Raw genomic sequence first — 24697 nt, 5'->3', positions numbered from 1 at the left:
GTCGCCACTGGTGTTAATATAGTGCTGCCCCAACTCTGACACAGTATACCCCTACGCAGTATGCAACCATACTGTTAGGGGCAGCGAAATGCTTGTGTTTCTAGCTCCAACAGTGTAGTAATACCTAGCAATACAAAACAATACACACATAATACAAAAAGTTAAAAGAAAGAAATTAAGAGATGTCAGAACGAATCCAATTAACAACCTAAATAGCACTGTAACAGTAATCCATATGCAATCTATACATGTAAACAACGGATTAATTTAGAGCAGATATACTAAGAATGATATGTTCAGCAGTAGATATACTAAGAATGATATGTTCAGCAGTAGATATACTAAGAATGATATGTTCAGCAGTAGATATACTAAGAATGATATGTTCAGCAGTAGATATACGAAGAATGATATGTTCAGCAGCAGATATACTAAGAATGATATGTTCAGCAGTAGATATACTAAGAATGATATGTTCAGCAGTAGATATACTACGAATGATATGTTCAGCAGTAGATATACTAAGAATAATATGTTCAGCAGTAGATATACTAAGAATGATATGTTCAGCAATAGATATACTAAGAATGATATGTTCAGCAGAAGATATACTAAGAATGATATGTTCAGCAGTAGATATACTAAGAATGATATGTTCAGCAGTAGATATACTAAGAATGATATGTTCAGAAGTAGATATATTAGAGTCAGCTATGTCAAGAATCCAGTATATACATAAATGAACAGTGTAAATACAATGCAATGTTCAATAGTATAAATATTAGAATGAGCTATCTCGAGAACATAGTATGTACTGTAAATACACAGTACAAAATCGCATGGCAAAAGGGATAGAAATGTAGGAAATTTGCTTCCGGACCTGAGTCCGGAATATAAATAATATACTGTGCATTCATAAAGTATTCAGACCCCCTTTCCCTTTTTCCACATTTTGTTACGTTACAGCCTTATTCTAAAATTGATTCAATTATTTGTTTTCCTCGTCAATCTACACACAATACCCCATAATGACAAAGTGAAAACAGTTTTTTTTGACATTTTTCCAAGTGTATAACTATTCAGACCTTTTGCCATAAAACTCAAAATTGAGCTCAGGTGCATCCTGTTTCCATTGATCATCCTTGAGATGTTTCTACAACTTGATTGGAGTCCACCTGTAGCAAATTCAATTGATTGGACATGATTTGGAAAGGTACACACCTGTCTATAAGGTCCCACAGTTGACAGTACATAACAGTGCAAAAACCACGCCATGAGGTCGAAGGATTTGTCTGTAGAGCTCTGAGACAGGATTGGGTCGAGGCACAGATCTGGGGAAGGGTACAAAAAAAATTATGCCGCATTGAAGGTCCCCAAGAACACCATGGCCTCCATTCTTAAATGGAAGAAGTTTGGAACCACCAAGACTCTTCCTAGCTAGCCGCCCGACCAAATTGAGCAATCGGCGGAGAAGGACCTTGGTCAGGGAGGTTACCAAGAACCCCATCTCTGCAGCACTCCATGAATCAGGCCTTTATAGTAGAGTGGCCAGACAGAAGCCACTCCTCAGTAAAAGGCACATAACAGGCCGCTCGGAGTGCCAAAAGGCACCTAAAGACTCTCAGACCATGAGAAACAAGATTCTCTGGTCTGATGAAACCAAAATTGAACTCTTTGGCCTGAATGCCAAGCGTCATATCTGGAGGAAACCTGTCACCAGCTGTGGGGATGTTATCAGTTGCAGGGACTGGGAGACTAGTCAGGAAAGAGGGAAAGATGAACGGAGCATGGTACAGAGGTCCATGATGAAAACCTGCTCCAGAGCACTCAGGACCTCAGACTGGGGTGAAGGCTCACCTTCCAACAGGACAACAACCCTACGTGCACAGCTAAGACAACACAGGAGTGACTTCGGGATAAGTCTCTGAATGTCCTTGAGTGGCCCAGCCAGAGTCTGGACTTGAGCCCAATTGAACATCTCTGGAGAGACCTGAAAATAGCTGTGCAGTGAAGCTCCCCATCCAAGCTGGCAGAGCTTGAGAAGATCTGCAGAGAAGAATGGGAGAAACTCCCCAAATACATGTGTGCCAAGCTCGTAGCTGTCATGGTTCCACCTGTCACCAGAGGGCGGCAGAGACCGTCCTAGAGACATTAACGACACTCCGGTGTGTCCAATTTACTCATTATGATTTACCTGTTAAAAGAGGGGTGTTTTCTGTTGTTCTTTTGCAGAAGCTTGAATTGTTTACCGTGTGCTGTTGTTTCCTGAGTGAGTTTTCGAGACTTAGTGTTGTTTTTTTTTCAAGTGTACTGTGATCCTGCGAATACCATTGCTCAGTAAAGTATTATGTTTATCCTTAACCACTGATTCCTCGTCTGGTCTCTTCTCTACAGCTGGGTCCAACCTTACCACATCACAGGTGCTTCTTACCCAAGAAGACCCAAAGTGCTTCAACAAAGCACTGAGTAAAGGGTCTGAATACTTATGTAAATGAAATATTACGTTTTTTTATTTGTAATAAATTTGCAAACATTTCTAAAAACGTGTTTTTGCTTTGTCATTATGGGGTATTGTGTGTAGATTGATTGGGGGGGGGACAATTTAATCCATTGTAGAGTAGGACTATAATGTCATAAAATGGGTATGAATACTTTCCCAATGCACTGCATATATGTGAATGATGTTTATGGGCAGTATGTGAATAGAAAAGGTGTGTGTATAGCACTAGTTATATAGGATGAGCCATGACTAGAATACTGTATAGTGAACAAAAATATGAACGCAACAATTTCTACAATTTTACTGAGTTACAGTTCATAGGAAATCAGTCAATTGAAATAAATGAATTAGGCCCTAATCTATGGATTTCACATGACTGGCAATACATGCATGCATCTGTTGGTCAGACTTTTTTTTAAGGTAGGGGTGTCGAGCAAAAAAACAGTCAATATCGGGTGTGACCACCATTTGCCTCATGCAGCGTGACACATATCCTTCGCATCAGGCTGTTGATTGTGGCCGGTGGAATGTTGTCCCACTCCTCTTCGATGGCTGTGCAAAGTTGCTGGATAATGGTGGGAACTGAAACACGCTTTTGTACACATCGATCCAGAGCATCCCAAACATGCTCAATGGGTGACATGTCTGGCAAATATGCATGCCATGGAAGAAGTGGGACATTTTTAGATTGCAGGAATTGTGTACAGTTCCTTGCGACATGGGGCTGTGCGTTATGCTGAAACAGGAGGTGATGGCTGCGGAGGAATGGTACGACAATGAGTATGAGGATCTCTGTGCATTCAAATTGCCATCGATAAAATACAATTGTTTGTTGTCCGTTGCTTATGCCTGCCCATACCATATCCCCACCGCCACCACGGGGCACTCTGTTCACAACGTTGACATCAGCAAACCGCTCGCCCACACAACGCCATACACGTGGTCTGCGGTTGTGAGGCCGGTTGGACGTACTGCCAAATACTCTAAAACGACCTTGGAGGCCAGTTTATGGTACAGCTCTGGTGGACATTCCTGCAGGATGCCAATTACACGCTCCCTCAAACCATGTGTGACAAAACTGCCCATTTTAGAGTGGCCTTTCATTGTCCCCAGCACAAGGTGCACCTGTGTAATGATCATGCTGTTTAATCATCTTCTTGATATTCCAGCCAGACCTGTCAGGTGGATGGATTATCTTGGCAAAGGAAAAATGCTCACTAGCAAGGATGTAAACTAATTTGTGCACAAAATTTGAGAGAAATAAGCTTTTCGTGCATATGAAAAATGTCTGGGATATTTTATTTCAGCTCATGAAACATGAGACCAACACTTTAGATGTTGTGTTTATATTTTTGTTCAGTGTAGATATAAAGTTGGTAAAACAGTATGGAAACATTATTAAAGTGACCAGTGTTGAATGACTCAATGTACATTGGGCAGCAGTCTCTAAGGTGCAGTGTAGAGTACTGGGTGGTAGCCGTCAAGTAACAGGTTTTGAGGTTCAGGTCAGGATACTGGGTGGAGACAGCTGGTGGTGAAGCTGTTTAATCACAAACCTTTGACCCTCTACACTACGGCCCCGTCGATGTGGATTGGGGTGTGCTTTCTCTGCTGTCTCCTGTAGTTCTCGATCAGCTCCTTTATTTTGTTGACGTTGAGGCGCTGTTGGCTGTCTCGTCTTTGTTGGTAATCAGGCCTTCCACTATTGTGTCGAGTTGGAGACGTGCGTAGCCACGCAGTCATGGGTAAACAAGGAGTGCAGGAGGGGGCTGAGCACGCACCCTTGTGGTGCCCCTGTGTTGAGGATCCGCGAAGTGGAGGTGTTGTTGACTACCTTCACCACTTGGGGTCGGCCTGTCAGGAAGTCCAGGACCCAGTTGCACAGGGAGTGGTTCAGACCCAGGGCCAGAGCTTAATGATGAGATTGGAGGGCACTGTGGTGTTGAAGGCTGAGCTGTAGTCAATGAACAGAAATCTAACTTGAGTAAACAGATAGTAATACTGGATTTTATGTAGCAGTATTTGTAGATGTAACGGAGTGAGGTCGTACCAGATAAAATCACCCCAGAGCTTGAAATGTCACCAATGGTGCTGATTCAGATTATTTTGTAAGTTGTCAAGTGGGTGGTCACGTGTGTTAGCGATCAGAGGATCATTGGGTCGAACCTGGTAAGGGGACAGTTGAAGAAGCAAAGCTGTTAGCGGCACAGTGAAGCCGTTTTTTTAAGGTTCTGATTTTTTAAAATGTATTTCTGTGATCCAACTCCCAAGAGAGTGCTAGCATCAGTATACTTTTTCAACAACAGCTGAGCCATGGATACAGCTAATGGCCTATATTCACAAAGTGTCTCAGTGTATGAGTACAGATCTAGGATCAGTTTTGTTTTTTAGATCATAATGAATAAGATGACATGGATCAGCCCTTTCTTGGACGCTTGACACATATACGGCCCCTGGAGCTCAGGGGTTTATGCCGTTAAATAAAACTAAATCATAGCTAATTAGTGAAAAAGCTCATTAGTACATTTGTTGTATCTTTATCTTTGTCTGTCCCTCTCCTAATCTTTCTTTCTTTTTATCTCTTTGTAGCCTAAGGAGAGGACTTTGTCTGTGATATCCATGGGTTTCTTGTCCTGTGAACAGTAGCCATTGCTAACCTGTTTGTTTGGCTGGCGGTAGTGCCATCCACTGTCTCTCCCACACCTCCTCCTCTTCTGGGCCCAACTAGCCTTTTAATTAGTGTGAGCAGTTAGTAGTGCCAAGCTAGCACCACTGCCACTTCAGCACTTTAGCCTGAGTTAGTATCCCCACAATCGATTTCTAAAAGCGGCAGCAAGAGAAGGCCACTCTATTGTTGAAGTAGCAGGGCAATCATGATTCGCCTTTTGGGCGGGGGGGGGGGGGGTTTGCTTCTTTCACAGCAAATTATGGAAAAGTGCCAAAGTCAGGTATATCAATACTTCGCTTTCTCCTCGATTCTTGTACTTTTATAATAGATAGCAAGGTCTTGGAATTCTTCTCACACACCACCAGTAGAGAATGTTCTAGGCATTCAGCCTTCAACTGAAGAAAAATAAATAAAATCAAGAAACTTTGTGCTCAATAGATACTATAAGCTCTTTTCCCCTCTCGCCCCTTTTTTTGTTTGGATTCAAAGATGCAGTAGAAGTATTTAGCATTTAGATGACATTGTCAGAAAGGTGTGATGGATCAGCACCACTCGGAGGAGAGTTTCTCTGATAACATAGGTAGGGCACCCGGACAGACACAACAGACGACAGACACGCCAGCCGGACGGACGGACAGACCAGACTGACAAGACACACATGCAGGTGGACAGACACGACAGAAAACATTGACAGACAGAGAGACATGGCCGACCAACCAGCCGACAGACGAGTGGGCAGTGGAATGCCAGCTGTACCCGTTGTTGTAGGAGCTCAGAACAGTAGAGCAGAGAGGCTCCGGAGAATGCCATGGCAACTGGCGTAGCACACCCCCTGCAGGGTGCCCCACAGAGACATGGGGGGTGACCTTGCTCGGACCTTGCGGGAGGGGGCATTTACCACTGCCCACTGCACCACGGCCTCGACTGGCTGCACAGCCCATTAGCTTCCTGATTATGCTCAGCTTAGCCATTAGCTCCTCAGAAGTATCTCACCCCCCCGGCCCCTCTACCAGTTTAGATCACGAGTTTCTTCGAAAATAGGAAGGAAACAACAGCAAGTGCTTTCTAGCTGTTGGGAATGAATGAGACACACAAAAATACTAGAGTAAAATGGAAAGAAAAAGTTATCTTTTACTATTAAACAACATGCAGCAAGCATATCGTTTTCTAGATATAGATTGTTTTTCGTAGTTGTATGACTGTATTTTTATATATATATGATTCTTTTTGTTTTGCTACAGATTTATAATATAGACTTATAGTATAGATTTTCACATACAGTATATTGTAATTGTTCTATTATGACACTGGAAGGAAGTTCCTCAGGAACCCATGGCTCAGAGACCCATATGGACCTACCTTACCTGCTAGTACTTCCTGGTAGTGTATAGTTTAAAGGTCAGAAGAAGTACAACGTTTGATAAGTTCTTACGTTTCTGTCATCTAGCCTCAGATATAATTTAGTCTTGCCATCTTTGCTTCAAAATGGACATGTTGTATGCTCCCGGCCATGTTACTGGCAAGAAAAGCATGATAGTTTATACTTTGATAAAGGAGAGCTGTCTGTCCTGATGTTTCTTTGCCTTTCAACCTCTTCTTTTCTGTTATCTTCTTTCTAGCCCTTGCCTAAGGAGCCATCGTAAGAAGTTAAGAACTCAGTGGGTAGGTGAGTCTGGATCCATCCATTTTCTCAAAGTGTATGTTGTTTCTGTTTTGCACTGCCAGCTGTCTAGTCTGTGGGGCGAGCAGAATTGCACATCTGAGACTGTTACCGTCTCCCAATACTAACTAATCACTGGAGTTCAAAAGGTAAAACTCCCATGGTGCTTATAGTACAGGACAACTCCCACCTACTCATGGTTTACATTTTTCTCTTTTACATAGAAAATACACAATTGGTGACTGCATTTTCCTGTGAGAAAATGGCTTTGATGCAAAAAAATATATAAAAAAGACCAAAAGAAAGATCAAAGGGAGCTATAGTGGTACAAAGTAACCTAATACAGAGGGTTACAAATTAACAAAGCCCAAAGAGGCTACTTCAAAGCATAATGTTACTTCAAATGGCTGCGTTGTTTAAGAGGACTAGGGAAATACAAGGTGGAGTTGAGAGATTTAGTTATTTTTGGACTGAGAAGGAAAGAAAACTAAAGAGCCGTATTAAGTCAAACAAGCACCCCATAACAAGCACCCCATAATAGTACCAACTTGGAGCTCCTTGTTGTATAGTACCAACTTGGACCTCCTTGTTGTATAGAACAACAATATATAACAACATAACAAGCACCCCACCGCCGAAAACCTGAACTGGGGAAACATATTGTGTCTGAACTCTTGTTTTGTTTCACGGTAAACATTGGCTACTGCAATTTATCCGATTGCTTATTTTGTTAATTTATTCCATGAAAATATCTTTTATGTGTAACAATAACAATGTTGTTTGTCCATAGTGCAGGGTTGTGTGAATACCAGCCTAGAAAAAGACAATGGTCATAAAAGTGGGTGATATTGCCGAATCTCCATGCCTATGTGTCACAGTCTATATTCTAAGATGGATTTACCTTCTTCCACAGAGAAAACAAAATGAATCACAGACAATTACCAGAGACAGGGAGAGAATGAGAATTGGGAGCATCATAAATATTAATTTTCCAGGTGGCTTTAAATTCATGAAATTCTTTGCAGACTCATATTAAAGATTCATATGGACAATCTAGGGTGTAAAAGTTTACCATTGCCACGGTGAATTGGCACTCGGACAGACAGACAGACACGACAGACAGACACAACAGACGGACGGACAGAGAGACAGACCATGCAGATATACCAGAAATACAAACCAAACAGACAGACAGACATACGAGTGGGCAGACACGACAGATCATTTATTACGTGGAATTGTACATTTAAATTTATGGCATATTTACAATTGAAGTCGGAAGTTTACATATACCGTAGCCATATATATTTAAACTCAGTTTTTCACAATTCCTGACATTTAATCCTAGTAAAAATTCCCTGTCTTAGGTCAGTTAGGATCACCACTTTATTTAAAGAATGTGAAATGTCAGAATAATAGTAGAGAGAATGATTTATTTAAGCTTGTATTTCTTTAATCACATTCCCAGTGGGTCAGAAGTTTACATACACTCAATTTGGTAGCATTGCCTTTAAATTGGTTAACTTGGGTCAAATGTTTCGGGTAGCCTTCCACAAGCTTCCCACAATAAGTTGGGTGAATTTTGGCCCATTCCGCCTGACAGAGCTGGTGTAACGGAGTCAGGTTTGTAGACCTTGCTCGCACAAGCTTTTTCAGTTCTGCCTTGACTTTGTTGTCCTTTTTGCCACAACTTTGGAAGTATGCTTGGTGTCATTGTCCATTTGGAAGACCCATTTGCGACCAAGCTTTAACTTCCTGACTGATGTCTTGAGATGTTGCTTCAATATATCCACATACTTTTCCTGCCTCATGATGCCATCTATTTTGTGAAGTGCACCAGTCCCTCCTACAGCAAAGCACCCCTCCAACATGATGCTGTCACCCCTGTGCTTCATGGTTGGGATGATGTTCTTCGGCTTGGGCCTCCCGGGTGAGTCTCTGGGTTCGCGCCCAGGCTCTGTCGCAGCCGGCCGCGACCGGGAGGTCCGTGGGGCGACGCACAATTGGCATAGGGTCGTCCGGGGTAGGGAGGGTTTGGCCGGTAGGGATATCCTTGTCTCATCGCGCTCCAGCGACTCCTGTGGCGGGCCGGGCGCAGTGCGCGCCAACCAAGGGGGCCAGGTACACGGTGTTTCCTCCGACACATTGGTGCGGCTGGCTTCCGGGTTGGAGGCGCGCTGTGTTAAGAAGCAGTACGGCTGGTTGGGTTGTGCTTCGGAGGACGCATGGCTTTCGACCTTCGTCTCTCCCGAGCCCGTACGGGAGTTGTAGCGATGAGACAAGGTAGTAATTACTAGCGATTGGATACCACGAAAATTGGGGAGAAAATGGGATAAAAAAAATAAATAAAAAAAAATAAAAAAAATAAAGATGTTCTTCGGCTTGCAAGCCTCCCCCTTTTTCCTCCAAACATAACGATGGTCATTATGGCCAAACAGTTCTATTTTTGTTTCATCAGACCAGAGGACATTTCTTCAAAAGGTACGATCTTTCTCCCCATGTGCAGTTGCAAACCGTAGTCTGGCTTTTTTATGGCAGTTTTGGAGCAGTGGCTTCTTCCTTGCTGAGTGGCCTTTCAGGTTATGTCGATATAGGACTCGTTTTACTGTGGATATAGATACTTTTGTACTTGTTTCTTCCAGCATCTTCACAAGGTCCTTTGCTGTTGTTCTGGGATTGATTGGCACTTTTCGCACCAAAGTACGTTCATCTCTAGGAGACAGAACGCGTCTCCTTCCTGAGCAGTATGATGGCTGCGTGGTCCCATGGTGTTTATACTTGCGTACTATTGTTTGTACAGATGAACGTGGTACCTTCAGGCATTTGGAAATTGCTCCCAAGGATGAACCAGACTTGTGGAGGTCTACAATTTTGGCTTCATGGCTTTTAAAGCCATGACATCATTTTCTGGAATTTTCCAAGCTGTTTAAAGGCACAGTCAACTTAGTGTATGTAAACTTCTGACCCACTGGAATTGTGATACAGTGAATTATAAGTGAAATAATCTGTCTGTAAACAATTGTTGGAAAAATGACTTGTCATGCACAAAGTGTATGTCCTAAACGACTTGGCAAAACTATAGTTTGTTAACAAGAAATTTGTGGAGTGGTTGAAAAACAAGTTTTAATGACTCCAACCTAAGTGTATGTAAACTTCCGACTTCAACTGTATATGGTTTGAACTCAATGTAATTATTTTAGCATACAAAAATAGATATGGATGACTAAAACAAGATATTTGATTTAACCTTTTTTTTTACAGGTTATTCCCGTTGAGGTAAAGTCTATTTTAACAGAGAGACCTGTTCAAAGTTATTCTACATAAACTGTGCTAGCCTTCATTATACACCACTTGTATTAATATGAGTGTTTATATGTTCATCTTACTTGTGAAGTTGCTTTCTTTTTTCTTATTATGAAGTCCATAGTGCGCTCAAGATCCAAAGTAATCCTGAAATGACAGTGAACAACCATGAGTGCCTTGTTTACTCAACTCCATTTGTACCCCCCTTTCTCTCTCTCTCTCTCTACCCACCCTACCCCCATCCCAGGTTTATTGCCAGTCATGGCAGAAGGGGAACAGAGGCCAATGACCAGGCAAGCACAGTTTGTGTCCATTCGCCAATTTTGTGCTCAAACCACTACTACCCCCCCTCCCCCACACCACCACCACCAATCAGAGGAGCCCTACTATGTGACAGTGACACTCCTCTTCTCCCTCATTGGTCCAAAAGTCCGTACCTGCCCATGAAAGCAACTCGCCACAGCATCGTTATTGGAACCATATCACAAACTGAATGACAAATCCTACTGTATATAACCTGTGTTGTTTCAGCACGGCAAGCAGGATAGGACTGGGAGTCTAAACATGTGTAAGGAAACCATTTCGCCACCTACCCCTATGGAACACAATGTGAAGGCATTTTTGGTAACTTGGTTTAAACTAGTCCACAGTTATTTTATGAGTACTGATACGAGAGCCATTCAGGGTCTTTTCACTCACGTAAATAGTCTGTTTGGTGAAGGCGTTGGTTTGTCCTATTGAAGAGCCATGATAGGTTTGGTGGACACAGGAGGTTAGTGAAACCAGGATATGATGCCAATGGGTGCCAGTCTTTAGCCATATTTCTCCATCCTCTAAGACACACCACCATCTGTCTTGGCTATCTGAGGGATTGGGTTCCAAGAGGTTTTGGGATGAAAATATATAGAGAAAAGGAGGAAATCCCATGTGAGTATCATGCTCTTCTCTTGTCGTCAATCTCTACAGTGAAAGAAGGATCAAATATATGATATACATTTACACTTCTGGAGGAGAAACTTTTGGATGGATTGTCAGTGACTATCTAACTTGACATTGACAAAGCTTTGTTTATCTGGTGCCTACGACTGATGGGACCGTTGCAAGTAAGGATTCCCTAATACTGTCTGTGGAGAAACCACCCACGTGACATCACTCTACTATAGGAGATCTTTATGAGACACTTACACACTTACTGACAGACTACACCTGCCTGGCTCTTTATCCTGTGTTCTAATTATTTTGTGTGTGTGTGCGTGCGTCTGGGTGTCTGTGCCTCCTGATATACACTGTGAAATGGGAAATAGTTGACACAATCTTGTTCTTAAGTTTGACACATCCAGTACTGTACTTCTGTCAGAACTGTACCTGAAGCTCACTATCTTGCAAACTGGTATAATCATGTTTTAGGGGATGCTCATTGATTTAAAGCTGGAATCCGTACTTGGTGGAGCTGCCACGTCCGTTTGCGTTAATTAAAGAAAGTTACTTCAAACAATGAGCACTGTTTTTCCCTCGGACATCACTGCACATCACTGCACGCCCGATAGAACAGCAGAGCATTTACTGCAATCTTCTTTTACCACAATGCCAGATGCTCAGCTCCTCCGTTTCACCAACAAAACAAAAAACGATAACAAAAGCTCTGTGTCGAGCTTTAAATTTCAGCTTTAAAGCATCATACAGAGGAGTCATATGTTTTTAATACAAAACGTGTATTTATATTGAAAGATCTATGTCACATAAGGTAAAAGCAGTAATAATAGTCAATGTGTAGTACTGATTCATTATTTCAAAGTTATGTTTTAAATTGCCTATCTTTTTATATGAAATAGATGTATGGAGGTATGCTACTTGCAAAGTGCTGCTGTTTATATTGTGTGTAATGTATACATTCACTGTATAATGTCCCATGGATATTCCCAATTTAATTTATGTTACGAGAGAGAGTGAGTGTCACAGAATGAATGAGACCATAAGGACATTGTATATCACTGAAATTGAGTTATTATTTTTCACCAGAAAGATATACTTACTGTATGTTAATTTTCTGTATGTTAATTTACTGTATGTTAATATACTGGATGCTCCTTTGAGTGACATGGGGATGAAAAGGGCCTTCCATCCCTGGGGCTAATGTAATTGCCTTTAAGTGTGTGTGCATATATGTGTGTAGGTGTGCATGAGTGTGTGTGTGTGCTTGCGTGTATGTGTGTGTGTGCATGTCTATGAGCGCAGGTGTGGGTGTGCGCACACATGTTCACTGTGTCCATTTGTGTGTGCTTGACTGGTGTGTGAAGAGAGCACTATGATTTTCATCTAATTACACTTAACTTGAATTACTCCCAGCTGTACCCATGTCCTTTCTTTCACTATTTTGTCTTCGTTTTTTTTTAACCAACACAAATAAAATGTCCCCTTGATTTGATCTGATTCCATGGATGAATCTCTGAATCCACATCAGATGCATGACACAATGAAAGTTCTACCATATCTTCTCTTCAAGACCACATAGAATAGGGACCATCCACTAGATTCAGCAGAGGGCTGACTTGTTCTTGAGTGATGGTCAGGGGGCGGGAACATAATTACAAATAATTTGTAGACTGCAAACTGACTGCAAGAAGTCTAAATAGATAGTATTTGACTGAAACATAATAAATTCAAATCTTGCTTATATTTGTATATAATCACATACATCTCTCTGTAACGCTCATTAAACTTTTGGGGCCAAATAAAATAACCCGCAGGCCAAATTCAGCCCGTGGGCAAGCAAGTTGGGGAACCTGATCATAGCAATCAAAGTTAGAGAACAAAGTATTTTGTTTCACTTTTCTCTGAGGTACCTCCTTTTCCTATGAGGGGTGCAACATCCACGTCACTTCAATCTCGCTGGATTGATTGTTTTGATTTCATTCCTGCAACTCTTCATACTCGTGTGGCTGTTTTTGTCCCGTTAACATTACGACCGCGGAAACATTTGTACTGACCTGTCAAACACACTCTGGTAATAGCTGAAATGGGCGCAATGGAATTGTCTTTCCGTTGACTCGATAAGAACACTAAAGCTTTGTCGGGCATTTAATTAACCGTCTCTACACTTACATTGCAAGAAAGAGAAGAAATAACTTTATTTTGGTGGTTGTTCGTTTTTTGGTGGAATTGAAAAAAGTTTGAATTTGCTACAGTTGAAATGTTTACAAATTAGAAGCGCTGAAATGAAAGCAATTTTCGAAAATGAACACTCGGATTATAGTGATCATGTTTGATCTCGCAAACAATGTGAAGTATGTTTGGATAGGCGTAATCTAGAGCCAAGCGTGTTGATTTTTTAATCCAACAGTATCCTGCTATTGACACACTTGAATTATGCAAGAGAACATGAAAATAACAGTAATTATTTAGGCAGTCTAGACAGAGCAGGTGAGTTCAGGTAGGCCTAGACAGAGCAGGTGAGTTCAGGTAGGCCTAGACAGAGCAGGTGAGTTCAGGTAGGGTAGACAGAGCAGGTGAGTTCAGGTAGGGTAGACAGAGCAGGTGAGTTCAGGTAGGGTAGACAGAGCAGGTGAGTTCAGGTAGGCCTAGACAGAGCAGGTGAGTTCAGGTAGGGCTAGACAGAGCAGGTGAGTTCAGGTAAGAAGAAGGCCCGAACACTGTTAAAGCTCCCAATTCATCGCTTTATTGACAATGTTTCCATCTGAAACTGATCTTCGTCAGGTCAAACAAACTGAGTGTTCACTCGTAGACATGATCGGTGCCAAAGAACATTTGTGTATCTCTAATAATTAAATAACAATGAGATGGGTGCATGTAATGGTTCCAGAAAATAATATATATTTACAAAATGACCAAGTGTGTAACCTGGAAGGCAATCAAAGTAAAGTAACATATTCAGGTAAGAAATGGTCTGATATCAAACTTCTCACCATTAAGAGGGGAGGGCCTTTATTTATTCCTCTAACTTTCTCACGATTCATTCATGATTTTCCATAATGTTCAGAAACATCTTCTATTCTTATTTACAATAAAAGTGACTCCAAAATGGCACAATACATTGTTCACCATTCAATTCACAATTCAATTCCTGTTGGACAAAACAAATTCACTTATAGTGTATTAAAGTAGACAAAAGTAATATATTTGGTCACATATTCCTAGCACACAATGACCACATCAAGCTTCTGACTCTAAAAACTTGTTGGATGCATTTGCAGTTTGTTTTGGTTTGTGTTTTAGATCATCTAAATAAATTAAAAACTCAAATGGGGGGACTAGACACATAAAGTACTTTAATTTCTAAACAGTGAAACGTGACATTAAAGGTGACATTCTGTGCTGTCGCCTCAAATCCAAAATGCTGGAGTATAGTGTGTATAGGGGCCTTTTCCGTGTGCAGTGAGACTGGGAAGAATAGAAAGAAGATAGCGGTGTAAAATGGTCGTTTTGCACAAGAAACACGGCTAATTTATCATTCTCAAGGGGTCAGGCGACGCTCCCTGGGTTGTGAATTTTAATGGTATTTTTTTATGGGTCTCTATAAAGTCTGTTTAGCTGAAAGCGTTTATGCAGAGCACAACATCCTCCACTCCCCTCACTTAGTGAGTCAAGGAGAGGCTGGACTGAATTTAGCCTGTGTACAGCAGCATCGCTGTCCTTTTGAGCATGACACACACAAAGTACTTAGGTGTGGATTCAAAAACATGACCACACACACACACACAATTTAATGATATGAGAATGGTATTCAAAAATGTTCTCAACCAAAAGCACTGGTCTAAAATCCCACACCAGTCATTTCAATCATTTTAAAACCATATGAGCTGTTTCTGTTTCTAAGTTACTCACCATGCCATCCCAGTTCTGTTGGTATGCATGCTTCTGCCATCCCAGTTCTGTTGGTATGCATGCTTCTGCCATCCCAGTTCTGTTGGTATGCATGCTTCTGCCATCCCAGTTCTGTTGGTATGCATGCTTCTGCCATCCCAGTTCTGTTGGTATGCATGCTTCTGCCATCCCAGTTCTGTTGGTATGCATGCTTCTGCCATCCCAGTTCTGTTGGTATGCATGCTTCTGCCATCCCAGTTCTGTTGGTATGCATGCTTCTGCCATCCCAGTTCTGTTGGTATGCATGCTTCTGCCATCCCAGTTCTGTTGGTATGCATGCTTCTGCCATCCCAGTTCTGTTGGTATGCATGCTTCTGACATCCCAGTTCTGTTGGTATGCATGCTTCTGCCATCCCAGTTCTGTTGGTATGCATGCTTCTGCCATCCCAGTTCTGTTGGTATACATGCCATTGCTATCACAGTTCCTCATAAAGTGTCTCCTAATTGGTCTCATGCCATAAGGATCCCCACCCCAGTGGGGATTCAAGCTGTAATATTTGGATGTTGACAGTGTGCCATGATGTGCTCATTCAACCCGTTGGCTGATTCTTATGTATTGGTTGCGTTTGGGAGCCTGAAAGGGGCAATCCTGGATTGGTACATCCCGTTTTAGACCAAAACAAGTGGACAATCCGGGTTTAAGAAAGTGGGGTGTACATAACCTGGCGAGGGGTCTGGGGGAGGACTTTTTTTTGGCAATCTAAAGTTCATTTCCCGCATTTCTACATTTCCCGCATGCCCACAGTCATCAAGCTAGGTAAGAAATTCAAGATTGATTTCATGAAATTCATTATTCAATATGTTTAAGTGACTGATAAGACTAAACTAGATCCAAAAATAATTAATAATCAATATTGTGTTGCACCTCAAACCAATAGCCTAACAAATGAACAACTCGTAAAAAAAAGACTTTTGAAAAGACTTTTCATTGTCTTTATTAAGACATCCTCTATATCATATTTCAGCCAGACTGCCTAGCCAGCCTGAGTTACCTGCACGCCCAACCCCCACCAGTCTAGTACATAACTCAACTTTCTCCAAACACAATTTCCTTCCCACCTTCCCAAGGGAAAGGTTTGGAAACAAAAGTTTTTAAAAAATAACCCAAAAATATACATAAACCTCAAATATACATTAACACACAGAAACAGCATATCCTCCACGAACACCGAAAAAATATATAAATGCAACATGTAAAGTGTTGGTCCTATGTTTGATGAGCTGAAATTAAAGATCCTAGAAATGTTCCACATGCACAAAAAGCTTATTTCTCTCAAATGTTGTGCACTGTTAGTGAGCATTTTATCCTTTGTCAAGATAATCCATCCACCTGACAGGTGTGGCATATCAAGAAGCTGATTAAACAGCATAGGGTGGGGTGCTGAGGAGTATTTCTGTCTGTAATAAAGCCCTTTTGTGGGGAAAAACGTATTCTGATTGGCTGGGCCAGGATCCCCAGTGGGTGGGCCTGGCTCCCAAATTGGTGGGCCTATGCCCTCCCAGACCCATGGCTGCGCCGCTGCCTATTCATGTATCTCCCCTGACGTGGGAATGTTTTAAATACAGACTCCATTTGTCATACTGTATTCCATAAAAGGCATCCAGAACTTATGAAAGTTGCACAGTAAACCTTTAATCGTGTAATAAATCAAATCTAGTGATACATAACTTGACATTTCTGCCATCCATTATGACATTGTGGGAGGATTAACAACCTTACAATGAATGGCAATGCATTTGTAAGCCACTATAAATGTTAGGTTACACAGTTTCTTCTGATAACAGTCTCTAGTATCAACATTTCCAAGCAACAAAAACAGGGAGAGGAGATAATCTGTAGACATGCTGAGATAAAAGAACATACTCTTGACAGAATTCAGCCAGCCTTCACAAGAACATAACACATGCAAATATGTCCCCTTTTGTGTTTTACACCTCCAGCAGGGGAATTACATTTCTGAGTGCATGTAATTCAGTTTCACTGGCGTATACTACGTTATCTGGATGACCTTAAACTGTAGTCATTATGTCTGAGGTTATATGAACATGACTGGGCATTCAAACACATCTGTATCCACTCATCATCTTCATAAAATAGCTTCTACGAGGTCTTCCTCACATTTCTGTCTTACATGTATTGTGTCATCGGCAAAAGCCTCTATCAACCATTGATACAGTTTGGAAATCAACTATAGAAGTCTGTCAGACTGCCTTAAAATGTTTTCAATATTTGAAGCATCTGGCTTGTCCATTGTTTGCTGCACAGAGATAATAAAGTATTGTATCTGCAAAAATTCCCCTCAGCTCTGTCACAGACTGGTCTTCCCTGGCTGCCTGACCCTTCTGACACCCCTGTCACCATCTGATCCTGCTCAGATGAGGCATGACAAAGTAATACCTTGGTGTACAGATATACATTATATTATCCAAGAATACAATCAATGGTTCAACCATTGAAATTACCATTATTCCCAGATCCCAGACTGTAACTTTAAGCTTAAACTGCTACCCTGAAGCTACTGTAGGTCTACCCATCAACTCAAGATTGAACTTTGTATCATTCACTGATATTGCTAATATAATGCAAAATTCACCTGAGCTCCGTAGACTGGTCTTCCCTCTGACCCTGCTGGGACACCTGTCACCATCTGATCCTGCTAAGGCATGATGAGCATAGTGTTGTGTACCGACTGCACCATGACTGAAAGATTAGTGGAATCTGTGTGGGTAGCTGGACAGGTAGGATGACTGACAGTGAAGGTGAACAGGTGGTCACAGGTCAGGTGACAGAGGAGTGGATGAGACTGAGGCAGGAATTCCTTTAACCATAAAGTGGTATATTTACTGAGTAGTCTGTGGTGGATTCATGGAAACACAGAACTTCTGGATTAGACGGAGTTAAGGAAGAGAAAGCAGCGAGATCGGGCGATGGCAAATTCCTACTTTTATGGAGTTGAGATCTGTCTGACATTTCCACCTGACCTAATTAAAGTGCCCCTGGCCCAGCTGAGCAAGTGGCCATGAATTAAAGGATTCTTCCACCAACTCCATGGGCCTTTTCTACAGCCACCCCAGAAATGTGTTAAATTCCACACTCCTCAAAAAGGCTCATCGCTCCTCGTCCTCTGTCATCTCAGGGAGAGGAATTATCAAATCAATTAGTCGGGTGACTGGCCGGATATATGTCCGGTTCTTTACCTGGATCTCCACTGATCTAACACGACCATCGGTCCCAGGCATGGTCTTAGTGATACGGCCCACCGGCCAGGTGGCTCGAGGCAGCTGAGGGTCCACCATCATTACGACTTGGCCAGTTTCCAGGCTGACCATTTCTCTCCGCCATTTCTCTCTGTGCTGTAGGCTTGGTAAGTAATCCCGAATGAATCGGGCCCAGAAATGGTCGGCCAAGATCTGGCTGTGTCGCCACCGGCGTCTGCCAATGAGGTTGGTATCAGCATACATGACTTGACATGACGCATCTCGGCGTCCCATCAAGAGCATATTCAGTGTAACCTGATCGGGGTCAGCGATGTCTGCAGAGAGATATCCCAAGGGTTTTGAGTTCAGTATCCCTTCCACCTCTATCAGGACAGTCCGCAAGACAGTCTCAGTGACAGTTTGGTCCCCCAGGACGACTCGTAAGGCCGTCTTTACAGATTTGATCTCTCGCTCCCATGTTCCTCCAAAATGAGGAGCTCCTGGAGGGTTAAATTTGGATGAGATTTGTTGGCCCATCAGCTGATCCTGGAGGCTGGGTTCCATGGCTTGGAAGGCTTCCTCCAACCTGGCTTCTCCTGCCTTGAAGTTTGTGCCCCTGTCAGCCAGGATCTCGTAGGGTTTCCCCCATTGGGAGATAAACCGCCGCAGGGCCATGAGGAAGGCTTCAGTATCCAAACTCTCCAGTAGGTCCAGGTGAACACATCTAGTTGTCAAAGACTTGAATAGAATGCCCCAGAGCTTTTCCACTCGACGACCTAGTTTGATCGTCAAGGGGCCAAAGCAATCTACTCCTGTTGACCAGAAGGGTGGTTTGAGGAGGTGCAAACTAGCAGGGGGTAAATCTGCATATTTTGGGCACAGTGGCTCTGGCCCGCCATCTCTGACATTCCACGCAGGTGTATTAGTGCTTACGAATGGCTCCTCGTCCTCCAAGTATCCAGTACTTCCGCCTCATCTCCCCATAGACTATCTCTGGCCCTGGGGGGAGAAGCCTCTCATCATAACTCTTGATGAGGAAGCTGGTAATAGGGTGTCTGGAGTCAAGAATAATTGGGTGGATAGCATCGGATCCAAGACTTCTGCTTGGCGCAGCCTCCCTCCGACTCTGATCACTCCGAGGATTTGGTCATGTTCTGGGGCAAGAGAGAGAAAACGGCTGTCCTTAGCCACTTCCCTACCGGCTTTCAGAGCTTTTAGCTCCTCAGGGAAGCTAACTGCTTGTGCATGCTGGAGGAGTAGTGTCTCTGCCGCGAGGGAGGTGGGTATGGAAGCCACCACATCTGAGGTCTGGTTTGTGGCAGCGATCAGATCCGGCAGTGTTTGGGATTGTGCTAGGTCAGGGAGAGCTGTTGTTGGTTCCGTAGAGATGCTGTAACATTGGGCGGACTTCCTTATCTCATGAGCTTCAGTTGGTTGCGGAGGGGCCACACGCCCGGGGGCTGTCGGCCACTCGTTCTCTGGTTGGGACAAGAATGGTGATCCCAAGCTCCAGCGCTGGTGTTGAGCCAGTTCCTTAAGGGTTTTAACACGAGTAATGTCATCAGCAGGATTGTTTACGCTGTCAACATACCTCCAGTCCTGGACTCGCTCAGAAGCGTCACAGAACACAGGCCGTTCCAGGCATGATCCCAGTTGATCAGTACAGGGTGGTACATAACATCTTGACATTTGGACTTCAGAGAACTCCGATAACTGTTTCCCAACAGATTCATCGTTCCACTTGGTCAGCCGTATGGATCAGTTCATCCCAGTCCCTCTTGGTCTGCCACAGGTCCTGGACTAAGACTTTGGCCCGGGTTGTGTATGGTAGGATATACCCAAGGGGGTCGTATTGACTGGCCAGGGTCCGATAGATGGTGCGCAGAGTTGGGGTTTTGGTACTCAGGGCCGAGCAGTGCTTGTACCCCAGGGTATCCGGTATGCAGCTCCATCTCAGTCCTAGAGTGGGCTCTTGTCCTTTTCTGTCCCTCCTGGCATTCAAACTCCTTCCTTCCCCCGGAAGCTATGGCTGAGATTGTGGCCTGGTGAGCAATGCACTTCGCCCTCGCCTTCACCTGCAACCATGCGGCCAGGTCTCTGAGAGCATAGGTGCTTCTCAAGCCCTCTTTCAGGATGCTCTTGTTCAAACAATGTTCAATGAAACTGTCTCTGAGGTACATTGGAAGCTTGCTAAGAAGCCTGTCCACATGGGAGCCACATTTCAGCTCGTTCCCGTCTTCTCCTTCAACGGATTGGAGCATCGAGGTCAGGGATTGGACAGCAAGGGAGAACTCTTGGAAGGCAGCTTGATCTCCCATTTTAATTGGAGACGTGTTCAGGATGTTGATTAGTTCATTCTGGACTAGCTGGCGTGGCTCACCATATCTCGCTTTCAGGGCCTGGAGAGTGGCAGTGTATGGTGTTGCGGAGTGCATAAAGGATTGGGCCAGCTTGTATGCAGTGGGAAACCGCAAGTGATCCATCAGTACTTGGTACTTGTAGCGTTCTGACAGATGACTGTGAATACCCAGTAGGCTCTCCAATGCCATTTCCAAAAGGACAAATTCACTCTCCTTTCCGCTCTCAAAGTATGGCAGTTTGGGTATGGGAATTACATAGGCTGAGGCTACTAGCAGTTTCATAATATTGGCTCCCTCTTCTGGTTGCGCGAAGGATAAACCAGAGACTGCTGATGAGCTCACTGTGGCCTCATTGGGCCTGTCCCCTACTGTCTCAGACCCTCCATTGGTGGCAGCCGGAATTGGGTGAGAGCCCTCCCACCTGATGTTTGATGACTGGCCTGGCTCAGGCCCTGAACAAGAGGAACGATTTGCCGTGGTTGGTAATTTGCGGAAAGGCGAAGGAGTGATGCTTTGTCTAGATGAAGGAGGAATGCTAACTTGTGTCACTGGCATAGAGGGCGTTGGCGGAGTGGCCTGTCCCCCATGCTCCATGTTGGCTGTTGACCTCGGAACCTCCGGGGACTGTGTGCCATACTGTACCAGAGGGGCAGATTGAGAAAGAAAGGCAGACAGGTCAGGTCCATGTGGAGGGGTGGTCAGGTCAACTCCCTGTTCGTTCCTCTCCAGGAAGGATGAGACCATCCGTGCCTCCTCCAGTTCCCTTCTTGCTTGATGGTGCCATCGCTGCTGTGCCAGGTCCTTGGCAATGAATTCCCATTCCTGTAGAGCTCTACGGGCCTGCACATCCAATAGGTGACGTCATTTGTCAGCCTGTCGTTCCTCCTCAATCTGACGCTCAATTTCCTCCAATTCTAGTCGTTTCATCCTCTCTCGTAGGACAGCGGTCTGTGAATCGCTGAGGGATAGTGAATGATGGCTGTCATAGCCACTTCCAAAGGGGTATCCACTGGTCGAACTCTCACTCTGTCTAGAGTGCCTCGACAATTTCCCACTAGTTAAGGGGTGAGCGGAGCCTGCCTCAGGAAGCTGGTGACCACCTGTGCCGTGGGAGACCTCCTCCATGGGTTCTTCCTGTAGACTACTTTCCCGTCCCAAAGCAGTTTCCGGTCCTTGGCTCAGAGGGGATGGTTGATGGCTGAAACGTACAGTTGGTCCATCACCACTTTGAGCTCTGGTGGGCTTGCACTTTGTTGTGGGTAACTCGACCACATAATCCCTAAGATACCCAGGTGCTTGCCTGGTTCTTCTGGTGCTGCTGGTGGTTGAGGATGAAGCCTTCTTTGTTGCTTTAGGCTTAGCTCGTGGATCTTTTCTTTGTTCCAAGACCTTTCCCTCAGCTGCTCTCTCCTCCTCTCTTCTTCCTTCCAGTGGAGACAATTCTTCCTTCTCCTCCATTTCCTTTTTACCTGTCTTTGGTTCAGTCATCATCTGGCTCGAAGGACCATTCAAAGATTAGTGGAATCTGTGTGGGTAGCTGGACAGGTAGGATGACTGACAGTGACGGTGAACAGATGGTCACAGGTCAGGTGACAGAGGAATGGATGAGACTGAGGCAGGAATTCCTTTAACCATAAAGTGGTATATTTACTGAGTAGTCTGTGGTGGATTCATGGAAACACAGAACTTCTGGATTAGATGGAGTTAAGGAAGAGAAAGCAGCGAGATCGGGCGATGGCAAATTCCTACTTTTATGAAGTTGAGATCTGTCTGACATTTCCACCTGACCTAATTAAAGTGCCCCTGGCCCAGCTGAGCAAGTGGCCATGAATTAAAGAATTCTTCCACCAACTCCATGGGCCTTTTCTACAATGACAGTGACGCCTGTTGAGCTGTTTATTACTGTGTTTGTGCGAAAAGTAGGAAATTAGCTAGGGAAATTGACAGATCAATAACGTTATATTGCTATACTGACTAATAAAAAAAAACTCACATTGCACTAAAAAAACATCAGAATATTGTTCTTCAATCCTTTGGCCGCTGGATTCATCATTTGATTCAGGTCTAGTGTGATTGAGGCAAAAATAAAAGCTAACGTTAGCCAACTTTTGGCCAACTTTTGGCCAGCTCTCTAATTATAAGGACAGATGCTGGGAAACAAGAAGCAAGTACAGGGAGTGAACATTTTATAAATAACCATGAAACAAACAAGGACAGCATCTGGACAGGGGAAACATAAGGACAATAATGCTGACACGGGGATCAAACTGAGGAACAGACAGATATAGAGTGGGCAATCAACAAAGTGAAGGAGTCCAGGTGAGTCCAATGACGCGCTAATGCACATAATGACAGTGACAGGTGTGAGTAATGATGGGCAGCCTGGCGCCCTCGAGCGCCAGAGAGGGGGAGCGGGGGCAGGTGTGACACTAACAGTACATCACCTGGCGAAAGCTAGCCAAGTTAATTTACTTACGTTGAAACAGTACAAAACAAAGGCTACAAAAAATGTCAATACCAACAGCTGTTAGATAGTAATAAAAGCCACCTATCTGACAGATGGCTAGAGGTTAGATTTGAACTGGCTGTGGTACGTTAGCTTCTAGCTAGCTAATTCATTCACCTCAGTCGAGAGGGGATAAAACATTAGCTAACGTTACATGTCAGTTGCACATGATAGCTCATCACTGGGAATAAACAGTACAGTAGTTTAGTTTTTTTCTCTTAAGTTAAACAGCAGTTACCTTGCCAGCTACATCAGTCAACTAAAGAGTAGCCAGTTTCTGCTTGCTTTTACAACTCAAAGAAATAGCGCAACACACTGACAGCAGCTGCCTCTGTTCAACAAGCAGCCTGGTGACCTAGAGGCCGGAGAGGCAACACACGAGTCCAGCTACAGGACGTCGGCCAAAATGACTATCCCGGGGATCAGGAGCGGACCGGTCACCTCTGCTGAGGAGCGGGAAACCTGTCGATCCAGCTGAGGCGTGGGAGCATGGCAACCTAAAGCGCCGGCGAGAGAGCATACGTGACAGTACCCCCTCCCCAGTGCATTCGGCTCCAGCTGTAGGACGCCAACCACAGGGACGATCCCGGGGATCCGGAGAAGACCGGTCGCCTCCGCTGAGGCGCAGAAACATGACGGACCGGATGAGGCGTGAGACAAACCTCCACAGATGCCTCGCTCAAGGCACGGGAACCTGTTCACCCAGCTGAGGCATGGGAGCCTATCGAGCCAGCTGAGGCATGGGAGCCTATCGAGCCAGCTGAGGCATGGCAGCCTATCGAGCCAGCTGAGGCATGGGAGCCTATCGAGCCAGCTGAGGCATGGGAGCCTATCGATTCCGCTGAGGCATGGGAGCCTATCGATTCCGCTGAGGCATGGGAGCCTATCGATTCCGCTGAGGTATGGAAACCCATCAAGCCAGCTGAGGCAGGGGAACCCGTCGAACCCACCGAGGCATGGGAATCCGACAAACCGGCTGAGGCCTCCCAGGTAGCTCCGGTTTTGACACCCGGACCTGACAACACCTCCAAAACAAAAACAACAACAAAAAAACACTCCATGATGCTTGTGCGCTGGGAGTCGGGAAGCAAGTTCAGGGAGATTGAATAATTTAATAAATAAATGAAAACATAATACAAAACAAGAAACACAAACAACGCACAGACATGAAACAGAAACAGTGACTACAGGGGAAGAAACCGAAGGGAGTGACATATAAAGGGCAGGTATTCAAGGAGGTGATGGTGTCCAGGTGAATGTCATAATGCACTGTTGCGTGTAACGATGGTGACAGGTGTGCGCCATAACGAGCAGCCTGGTGACCTAAAGGCCAGAGAGGGAGCACACGTGACAATGAACCCCCTCATCCACAGTGAAAGTTGCACCCCTGCGAGGTACATAAGAGTCGTTCGTGTAATACCACAAAGTTCCTATCTGAAAGTGACCTGATTTTCAAAGAGACCCGGCTAATAGACCTATGCTAAAGAAAAGGACACATGTTAAAAATAAAGATAATATATAACAAATTAAATGTATTATAAGCGAAACAACAGTGACCTTGAAGACGTTGCATTTAATGCACTCATTCTGTAGTACTCTCCAATGCCACCTCTTCGAAGGT

General features: G+C 44.0%; 1 protein-coding gene across 2 annotated transcripts in view; it reads left to right on the top strand.

The window, feature by feature from the left end:
• Window positions 1-12561, top strand: part of tafa5l (TAFA chemokine like family member 5, like) — a 39418-nt gene extending 26857 nt beyond the window's left edge. The window contains exons 4-5 of one of the 2 annotated variants that reach the window (XM_055892522.1): window positions 6788-6830; window positions 10379-12561. In XM_055892522.1, coding sequence (XP_055748497.1) covers window positions 6788-6811 — 24 coding nt within the window. In that variant the 3' untranslated portion in view covers window positions 6812-6830; window positions 10379-12561. Of the gene's footprint in view, window positions 1-6787; window positions 6835-10378 lie in introns of both variants that reach the window. The other variant, XM_055892521.1, reaches the window with a different exon arrangement.
• Window positions 12562-24697: the final 12136 nt, after the last annotated feature.

This window comes from Salvelinus fontinalis, chromosome 31, assembly GCF_029448725.1.
Source record: "Salvelinus fontinalis isolate EN_2023a chromosome 31, ASM2944872v1, whole genome shotgun sequence".
NCBI classification, from domain to species: Eukaryota; Metazoa; Chordata; class Actinopteri; order Salmoniformes; family Salmonidae; genus Salvelinus; species Salvelinus fontinalis.
Note: the sequence above shows the minus strand (reverse complement) of the source record. Positions and strands in the feature narration are given on the sequence as shown.